Source organism: Stenella coeruleoalba, assembly GCF_951394435.1.
Source record: "Stenella coeruleoalba genome assembly, chromosome: 3".
NCBI lineage: Eukaryota > Metazoa > Chordata > Mammalia > Artiodactyla > Delphinidae > Stenella > Stenella coeruleoalba.
The window spans coordinates 43863297-43874207 of record NC_137148.1 but is presented as its reverse complement, the minus strand read 5'-3'; the positions used below and the strand labels follow the sequence as shown (position 1 = coordinate 43874207).

The following is a 10911-nucleotide window of genomic DNA, read 5'->3' as shown; positions in this document are numbered from 1 at the left end:
TTGCCTTCTGCCAATTTTAGCAGAAAGAAGTAATTTTTATCTCATGATTACCTTAAATATCAAAGCAAGATGATTGGAGTGTTTTTCTGCATTCCAAGGTGGTTTAGCACAAGCCATTTCTATAATAGCACAGCCAACACTCCATACATCACAGCTCCTACCATACTGCTGACCTCTTAGGACCTAAAATAAAGCAGAGAGTTAATTTGGAAATATGACTCATTAGAAAAAGAGAAAGCCATTCTGTAGTTATGGATTCTGGTTTTTTTACTTCAGAGCAAAACAATGTACAAAGAACAATTCCACAGACTACCTGATGTCTCATTTATTTCATTAACATGCTCAATCTCTATGTGGGACAAAAATATTTTGGAGAATTGTGAGGTTCTGAAGGAGAGGCATATCATAGAATTTCAAAGCTGCCTCAGTACGCGTAGTAAACTACAGAGCAAGAGGACAACCAATTATCACTACATATGAACGTGAAGAGTTCTGAACATAACAGAAGAGGCCGAGTTCAGAATAGCAATAATGCACCTTGGGTTTACTAGAAAACAACTACTATAAATTACCGAATAATTCTTTGTTAGAAATAGGTTTTAATAGATTTGCTTAAAGGCTATGGAAAGGCAGGGATGAAGGGTCTGAAATCAAGGATATCATTAAGATCTTAGTTTTAGGGCCGTGGACTTCTAATTAGTAGTCACACAGTGGGTAACACTGCAAAATTATTTGGTGTAATGCTGTCACACAGAACTCCAAAATATTTTTTTTCATCACACTCAAAGCTGCTTCTCACCTCAGGTGCCATAAATGCAATTGTCCCCAATAATTGTCCCTGAAACTCTCCTGCACCAGTTCCTTTTGATGCCAACCTGGCTGCAGCTCCAAAATCAGCAATTCTCAGTCTCTGACCTGTGCTGTCAATTAGCAAATTGGCACCTGTCAACAAAAACAGCAAATGACTTTATATGTTAAAAACAAAAGAACAGATTAAAAACTCAGTAAAATACTACTAATGAAATAGGATAATGACAAAAGAAAGAAAGTAGATTGTGTGTCAGAGAAATCTACTCTTCCTCTCAATTCACTTCATTAGTAAAGGCACATAGGTCTCTGCAGTGTATAAAAAATCCAAAGCCTCAGAGGGAAAATCAGACAAAGCATCAAGGCATAAGGAACAAAAGCAGAGATTTCGTAAAACTTTTAAATAGTAAGTGTTAAACCTTTAATATAATGATTCTTAGCAAAATCTTTACTCAAAGTTCCAATTTTAGTGTAGTTTACACTTTGAGACAAAGCTCTGTTGAAACATACTGACCTAGCCCAATTCAGACTTTATACTGTAATTTCATAATTATAGCTTAAAAAAATTAATGTTATAAAATTACTTGAATGTGTTATATCAAATCCTAAAGGCATTCATGTCAGAAAACCAAAGTTGCTCTCTTTTTTTGGCCACGCAGCTTGCAGGATCTTAGTTCCCTGACCAGGGATCGAACCTGCACCCCGGCAGTGAAAGCACGGAGTCCTAACCTAGACTACCAGGGAATTCCCCGAAGTTGCTCTTTAATAAACCAAACTGCAAAAGATTCGAGAGGATTTTTCTTAAAAGGAGTTTACAGTATCCCAGTTATTTTAAATAAAGCCAGGAATAGGAACCTTTGGGGAGGCAGTAAGTACATCATGAGACCAAGACAGGGGAATCAGAGACCTGGATTCGGTACTTGGTTTGCCATCAATTAGCAGTAAGACTGTGGAAAAAGTCTCAGCCTAAGGAAGGCAGAATATATTACCCTGAAAAGTTCCTTTCACTTATGATAATTCTAGTGATCTGAGTTACTCAGGAGAAACAATCCCATAGTTGATTTCAAGTTAGAAACTATCAACAAAGGTCTAAGTTTTAAAATTACATTTGTTTTCTGCTTATTGATAATAAGAAGATAATAATTAAAAGAATTCCTACCTTTGACATCTCTGTGAATGATCTGGTTTTCATGGAGATATGAAAGGCCACGAAGTAATTGTTCAGTATAGTTAATAACTACTGATTCCTTGAAGGCTCCATATTTACTGAGCAAATGAGCCACAGATCCCCCTAAACATGTAATAATAATAATTTGTCATAAACTTAAGCCAAAATTAAAATTGTTCATTACACTTTGGTTACATAAGCTTGCACTGCATGAGCTCACATTCACATTTGAAATATTAAATTTATCATCTGCTTCAGAAGTGAAACTGGTTTAAAAACTAACACATTCCAGTAATCTTAAAACCTATCAATTAGGAGACATTTTCATGGAACCCTCATTAACTGGTTTTCTGGAAGGTCAAGATTTCAGAAAGCTTTAAAAGTTAACAATTTTGGATGGAACTATTCCTCTTATGTACAATTCACCTCTCTGTCTTTTTGACCAAGATATATAAAATCTCTTTCTTAATGATGTAAATAAACAGTGGTAACATGTTATTTAACAGAAGGTAAAAAGAATGGGAGGAGCCAGAAGACCCAGAGTTAGGCTTCATATCCTACTGTTTACCAGCTCTGACCTAGGACAAGTCACAAACTCAATAAGCCTCATCTAAAATTGTTTATAATAGTCAACCTATATACAACCATCAACCCAGGTAACAACCAACATCAGAGAATGTACTAAAGAACTGATTTGTAAATAGAAATACACTCTTCAAACACAAAAAAAATAAGAAACCAAGTGCTTGTGTATTCATTACATCCCAAGTCATTTATTTTACTGTATATACGGTATAATACAAAATAAAACTCAGTCTTTATTTGTTCAAGTAGATGACAAGGTTCAACTTTACGCTTCAGTGCTAGTTTACCTGTTAGTTTTTAAAGCTATATCTTAACTAATTTTATTTTTATATTGTTATGTTAAAATATTTCCTAAACCTGTCCTATTAATGATGGCCAACTGGACAAATACGGATCTTACCATGGCAGGTTTAAAAAAATTATTCCTATAAAACAATGGTACACAATCATTTTAAAAGACACACTGAAAAAGTTTAAAAGTTAGAGGTAATGAATATTTTATTTATATTTAAATGAAAGACAAACTATTTACAGTTCATACTACTATGTTGAGGCAATTTACTTTTAGGAATCTGAACTATTTAATAAAAATAAGTGTTCATTAAACAGTTTTTCCTAAATTTAATATCAAGCAAAAGTTAAATCTATGTATCACTATTTGTAATTTAAAACATGAACATACCTGCCATCCATTCAATGAAGAGATTATAATTGCTCTTCTCACATGTGGCTCCCAACATCCTAATGATGTTTGGATGATTCAGATGGCTCATCATTCTTATCTCCTCCCTTAATGCTTCTACTACTTCTTCTTGCTCAGAAGATGTATTTCTGACATACGTCACCTATTTCAGTAAACATGTTTACAAAGTTTTGAATTCTGATGAATTTCTATTTATAATTTTCACTAACAATCTAATCTAAAATGGACAAACCCAAATTAACTTATATATCAATAGTAGAAGGCATTTATGCTCATGGATGCAATGTAGATACTTTATAAAAAAACCAAATCAAACTCTTTTAAATAATAAGAATCTAACAAGCAGCAGTAAAATATCAGGAGATGAAAGAAGACTGAGACATAACCAATCTTTCCAAACTGTCTGAAGGCAGACTAAAAAAATGAGAAAAGCCCAATCATAAGAACCAACATGACTTAAACATGAAAACTTTACTATGGCCTCGCCATGAGGCTTGTGGGATCTTAGTTCCCCGACCAGGGACTGAACCCGGGCCCCAGCAGTGAGAGCACCGAGTCCTAACCACTGGACCACAAGGGAGTTCCCAACTATTGTCGTATCTTGATAAGCATGCTCATTATAAAAAGTAAACCACAGAAATCCCAAGATGACATTGCACCAGTAACTTTGCTGAAGGGAGTATAAAACCATACCTCTAATAAATATTAAAAAGTGCAAACAAAAACTGCAACCTTTATAGGGCCCATCCTGATGTTTCATCTTGATGAACCATGACAATAATCACGCTTCAACTTTCAAATAGAACTCATGATACCTTTGGTGCTGTGGCAACATCTACTTCAAAATTTAGGTTTCTCAGGACTTCCCTGGTGGTCCAGTCGTAAGGAATCTGCCTTCCAATGCAGGGGACATGGGTTTGATCCGTGGTCAGGGAACTAAGCCCTCACGCCACAACTACTGAGCCCGCATGCCTCAACGAGAGAGGCTGCGTGCCACAACTAGAGACAGAAAACCTGCAAGCCACAACTAGAGAAAGGCCCACGTGCCGCAATGAAGATCCCGCATGCTGCAACTAAGAACCAACGCAGCAAAAAAATTAATAATAAATAAATAGAATAAATACTTTAAAAAAAGAAATTTAGGTTTCTGAAAACTTTAAAAACTAAAATATATACATATGGGGATATATCCTTTATTTGCTCACTTTTCACTTTTATAATTGTAATCATTTATAAGCTCACTAGATATTTACCTGTTTAACAGCCATTAAAGTTCCAGTTCCCACATCTTGAGCCTGATAACAAGAAGAAAATGCTCCAAGGCCTATTTGCTGACCTTTCAGCCATTCAGTGTCTTCTCTATAAGGTTGTTTTGCTTTGGTATGTCCTGGTAGAGTCTCTGGTGTCTGCATATTAAATGAGAGCAATCCTTTTACTGTTAAGTTAAAAGAGTAAGAGTTTGTGAAATCAGCCTGGCAAAATATTACTCTTGTTCAGTCTGGCTTCCCCAAATCACCTATAAACTTGACCTCTGAGTGGACAGTGTTGGTGACCAATGTCAAACGCATGTGATCACCACTGTAGAATCAACCAGAAGGGCCTCTGAAATAGGCAATGAGTATTTCTGTTCAAATAATGATACAAAAATTGTTGTATAATTAATTCTATGTGAAAACTCTGCTTCTAACAGTTAACTCATGTTAAAAGCTGTATTTCTGAATTAGTTTTATTTTAGCACGGCCCGAGGAAACTCTCTAACCTCTTAAAGACTATACTTACATCTTGTTGAATGATGATGATGTCATCTCCATTTTCAACCTGTAGTTGAGGAACTAGGGGGAGGGCATCCTGAGATGCTGACATTGCCATGGCAATCGCTAAAGCTTCTTCTTCTTCAGCTTCCATTTTTTCTTTGCACTTCTGATTATGATTCATATCATCTTTGTAGGTATCATCATTTTCATCCTTTTCAGGAGACAGCACAGCAACTTCTGACTTAAAAGTTACTGTTGTGTCACTTGAAGGCATAGATGCTTCAAGAAGGTCCTCAATACTGGAGTTGAGCTCTGTATTGACATCTAATCTGCATTTCTCCTCTACTGGGGTGAACACTGTCTCGTCACTAGGTATAACAGCATTACTGCTATTGCTGCTGCTGCCAAAGCCGTCATCACGTTTGGAACTACTGTTCAAATCAAGTGTCATGCTATTTTTTAAGGCATCTCCCTGTTTACTTGTATTACTTGGGGTAGGTCGAGATGGCTTTGGCCTGTGTATATTACTGGAGGGCAGGGGTCTTGACTGAGTAAAGATTGGGGAAAGTTTATCTGAGTCTTTGTTTTCAGAACAGTTTCTCTGGAACTGTAGAGAAAACTTGCGCTGTGTTTGAGGAGATGCAGAAGGTATTTTGCAGGGAACAAACCCCTGAGGTCTGTGCTTAGAGACATCTGTTACGGTGCCAGGTGGTACAGATGGGGCAGATGAAGAAGGGCTTGACAAGGCTGGGAACATTAGCTGGGAATGATGAGATAAAGGAGAGGAGTTCAAACACTGACTGTGGGGTCTGCCTTTTGTTTGAACCATTGGCTTTGGCTGCTCCATTGTTGTTGAACTAGGAAGTCCTACTGAAATGCTGGCCAGTCGGTCAGAAATGTCCTCTGAACTGGCACTCAATTTTGTAGCACACAATCCTTTTCCAGTTTTCTCTAAATGGTCTGTGCGCTCAAAGGAACTGTTCTCTGTGGCTTCTGGACAGCTGTTAGGGACTGATGCCTTCAAAAAGCTGTCATATCGACCATCCAAAGTGTCTTCTATGCCCAGCTGGATGGCCTCAGCAATTTCCACCTCATCTGCAATAGCCATCAAACGACGACGCATCCTGGTAAAATGAGTAGAACTGGAAACATTCAGCATTTCTAACAGTTTTGAAAATACATGGGGTACTGCAGTAACCATTCTTGCAGAACTCAAATATATCCTTCTGGAGAGTTTACCAACCATTGAGTGGGAATTATCAATGGACTGCAAAGCAAAGGTTAAGAGGGACAGCAGCTTCTTATACCTGAAAGAAAAAACACATTCAATTATGAAACAAATTAAAATTACTGCAAAATATATACAAATAAAATGGTACTAATTCACAACTTTTACATTTAAAAAAATCAGTATAAAGGATCTAAAAATTTTTAATTAAATAGCCTAGACTTCAGGTGTTCGCCAATCAAATATTAAGGTATCAGTAACCTACATGTGTGCTGTAATTTGAGTCTTTCATTCATCTAAAATGTGTCCTTCTTGGATGGGTGTGGCGGGGGGCGGTGGGATGGGGTAGGTAAAAGGAGGAAAGAAATGTATTTTCAGAAGAAAAATTACCTGACTTCAACAGGCTCAGCTTGTGAAACATCAGTACTGACAGTATGAGGGTAAAATTCAGCAGGAAATTCCAACAGCAGTCTATCTATGAGACAAAGGCGGCCCAGGAGTTCTTGCCAGTTGTTTGATTCAGTTTGGTTTCCAAGAATACAATTTAAGACATAATCAACACCACCAATACCAATGGATCCTACAGAAAGGAAAGTAAAAATAAATGAAAAACAGTGATATTAAAATCTAAAACAAAACATGATCAAATGGTTTAAGGTTAACAAAAATACTTGAATTATATTAATTTCAAGAATCTCCCTTTTAGATTAATTCCTATTTCTAATGTTAGCTGAGTCAATTTACAAAATTATTTCAAAATCCTGTAACTGCCCTATTAGAGATTATGAGATTAGACCGTCTAAGGAAAATGATAAAACATATTATATTAATTTTAAGTAAAAAGTTATTACCAGCTTTAAGTATTTCTCTGCCAACGGCCAACTCTCCTGCTTGGCCTTTGCACAATTCCAATAGCGTTGATATAGACAGCTGACTTGTGCGACTAAAAATGAAAGGAAGCAACATCAGATTTTAATCTTGGATAAAATACATATTAAAAGGACAGCAGTAATGTAATGCCTTGTGAAAAGGTGGGAAAAAATGTTTTTAGGAGTGTTTGCTTCTCAACCACTAAAACTGCATTAATGATGTCACTATAAGTAATAATATTTATTATTAGGTCTAATTCCATAAATTTTACCTTATCTTCTGTGTTAAGCACAGAATCTTCACTACTGGCTCTTATAAACAGCAAGTATTAAATATGAAACCAGATAAAAGGCTTATTTTCATTATCATATCTTGTTAAAATAAGAAAAAAAAGACTCAGACATTTTGATTTCTGAATTTTCATTAAGTTCTCTTGAATTAAAAACAAAGTCTTCCCATCCAAAACCTTTATATTCTCTTTATATAGCCAGAATGACTTCTAAATATCATAAAATCTCTTTACCATATTTCTTATGATGTTCAGTCATTCAAGTGACCAAGTAAACAACCTAACTTTAGAATTTCAGAAAGTGGACAACAAAACAAATGCCATAAAAACATTGAAATTCTTAGGGGAAAAAACCCTATTATAATATTAAGAAATGAAATGATTTTTCTATGCATTTTTCAAATTACTTGTTAATTTTTTTCAGATATTTATAGTATTCTCTCTAAGCAACAAGGAAACCTCTAATACTTACAATCTGTAGGCTTGTGTAGAGAAACAATGGAGACAAAAGACAGACTTTATGAGATGAGAAACAAGTCAAAGTTAAGTGCTTAATTTCTGAGATCCTCTACAGACTACATCATGTGACTTAGGGAGGAAGACAAAATTGGACTAGAAGAGCTCCAAAAGGAGGTAATGGCAGAGGCAAACCAAGGGAGAGTCAGTGCTTCTTACCACCTGAGATCTGCTGGGACACGAAGAGATGAGAACTGCCAAAAAAGTGTTTACTGTGGCTATGCTCATTATATGAAAAGTGGTCTTTTCCTCCCACTTTATGGAAAGGGAAAAAATAAAAGAGAGAGAGAGAACCAGCGGTCTAATAAAAGCATAGCTTGTGCTCATTTTCCCAATCACCATACCCTCATTTCTCTACCTCCAGTGAGGGCTGTTCTCGTTCCTTGCTGATTTTTAAGGATATTGCAGGGATATATGGAATTGTTGTTGTTGTTATCTGACAAAACTACCACAGAGTAAAATTCCATCACAAAGAAAATAATGGAATGGGGTTTTTGTTTTTTTGGTCCTGATAATGCAAAGCATGTATAATGATTTTATTGGTTCCTATCCTGTGTAACTCATTCTCTAAAATGAGATAATATCTCATATATCACCTGCTGTTCTTATCAACTGGACTTCAGTTTTAAGAATATTACTTTAAAATAAAAGAGAATCAATCACCATACAATAATGTGGAGGTCCACGCAGTTTGTTAGCCTGGTTTTTACTTGCCATTAGTTCTTCCTAGTCCTTAAGAGCTTTAAATGTTACATGTTAATTTCAAATCTCACATTATAAAACAGTATTCAAAGCCTCATTTAGTAAGTATGTATCAAATACTCACTAGGTTTGAGGCTCTGTGCTAGGCTTTCAGGACAAGGTGGTTTGAAGCAGTTCATTTATAGGGCCTTACCTATTGACGTCTGCACACTTGACTAGGATGGTGTCTACAACTGGCCGGAGAAGTCTCTGCAGTTTGATTCTTTCTGCCAAACTATGGCAAGGAGTATATACTAGCATGGCTCTCAACGTTTTCTGGGGGAAAAAAACTGAAGGTCAGTTTAACTACATTTAAAAAGCATCAGAGACAACGGCCTAATCTGAGACAATTTGAGAAATAAAATAATGATAGGAACAGATTATAACCCATAAATAAAATAAGAATCCATGAGTTGATACTGATACAAATAAAAAACTGGATAAATAAATAGATAAGGTAGAAAGGAACTCTCAACTATTTCTGTAATTTTTAAAAGTCTGAATTAATTTCAGAATAAAAAGTTATTTTAAAAAGAAAATGAGGAAAGGAGCCAACTTGAAAGAGCTCCCAATGGCTAAAGATGGAATAACTTGGGCACAAAGTAAATGATGATAGTACTGAATTATAACCCATAGAATAAAATAAATACCCATGAGTCTATGGTGATAGAAATAAAAAAAACTGAATAAATACATAAATGGGAGAGAAGAGACAGCTCTTCGTTATAGACAAATTCCAATTAACTAATAAAGAAGGAATATGGGAAATAGAAGATCACCGTTAGAACACCACAGTAGTCATTGCTGTAGGCAAGATCCACTGACAAATGCTAAAATCTGTGAATAGAAACAGGATATCTGCATAGTCTCAAAGTATCTCCCCCAAGACATTTATTAATAGTAATTTTACAGTACCCAGTAGACAGCACCTTAAGCAAGTGATGAAGGATGGCATCACCAATAATAAGACACACTGACATGATATACCCCCTGATAACAATGCACTGAGAAGGGCACATCACCTCTGGTGTTCTTGCGAAAAATGCATAATGTAATCATGAGAAAATACCAGATAAACCCAAATTGAGGAACATTCTTCAAAATAACTGGCCAATACACTTCAAAAGTGTCAAGGTCTACAAAAGACAAGTAAAGACTGAGGGATTGTCACAGATGGGAAAATTAGGGGGGCATGATAACTAAGTGCAATGTGAGATTCTGGATTGGATCCTAAAAGAGAAAAAAGACATTAATGGAAAAATGGGTGAAATATGAATAAAGTCTGTAGTTTAGCTGAAAAGGACACTGTTGGGACAGTTTGGGGATATCTGAATCTGGACTTTATAGTCCATAATAATATTGTAATTAATGCTAAATTTTCAGAGTTTGCTGATTGCATGGTGATTATACAAAAGAATGTTATTTATTCTTAAGAGATACATGCTAAAGTATTTGAAGTGAAATGTCATGATGCCTGCACATAACTTTCAAATTGTGTTCAGCAAAAAATTATATATGGGGAGGAAGGAGAAGGGAAAACAAAGAAGGGCAAGAGGGAGGGGAGAAAGGGAAGGGAGAGCTCTAAGGGCAGGAACCATGTCTGCCCTCACTGTGCCTGGCACACTAAATAACTGTAGAGGAATCAGAATACAGTATCATTCAGAGTCCCTGCACTCTAGGAGCTCATTAACACATTGGGAAACCATGTGAAGTGATAATAAACAACCAGATAGTAAGGCATAAACAACCAGATAGTAAGGCATTATACTGAACAGTCAAATATGTCTGAAGGTTTGTGTTGGAAAATAGTAAGAAGAAAGAGGTAAAAAGTTGAGCCAAGAACACTGGTCTTTATATTATGCTGGTCTTTATTCTACAGTATGCTGGTCTTTATTCTATAGTATTCTATAGTATGTTGGTCCCTCAAGATGCTATATAAAAAAAAAGACCACGGTTAAGATAAATTTGGGAAATAATGCATCTTATGCCATGATGAGATTCCCAATGTACGTTAACTTATGAAGGTTCCTAGAAGACTTTCAGTGAACAGACCCATTTAACCTCATGTAATTTAGTATTCACCAATTTTAACTGAACACAGAACTCTTTCTTCAGGGAAGAAAGGGAAGGAACTTTTCATAATCCAGCCAAACTTCCACAGAATATGCCTTAGGAAATGTTGTTGAAGAAACAGAAACCTCTATAGGTTTCTGAGCTGGGGAATAAAGCGGCATTTAAGGAATAATGATG

The 10911-nt window shown here is 35.9% G+C and overlaps 1 protein-coding gene across 3 annotated transcripts in view; it reads right to left on the bottom strand.

Moving 5' to 3' along the window:
* The window catches only part of MAP3K1 (mitogen-activated protein kinase kinase kinase 1), an 81829-nt gene that overhangs the window by 3840 nt on the left and 67078 nt on the right, over positions 1-10911 (bottom strand). For all 3 annotated transcript variants that reach the window (XM_079916395.1, XM_079916396.1, XM_079916397.1), the window contains exons 11-19: positions 8816-8937; positions 7097-7188; positions 6636-6825; positions 5043-6324; positions 4517-4669; positions 3243-3405; positions 1967-2098; positions 800-942; positions 52-183 (exon numbers count right to left, since the gene is read on the bottom strand). In XM_079916395.1, the coding sequence (XP_079772521.1) occupies positions 52-183; positions 800-942; positions 1967-2098; positions 3243-3405; positions 4517-4669; positions 5043-6324; positions 6636-6825; positions 7097-7188; positions 8816-8937 (2409 nt within the window). The remainder of the gene's footprint in view (positions 1-51; positions 184-799; positions 943-1966; positions 2099-3242; positions 3406-4516; positions 4670-5042; positions 6325-6635; positions 6826-7096; positions 7189-8815; positions 8938-10911) is intronic.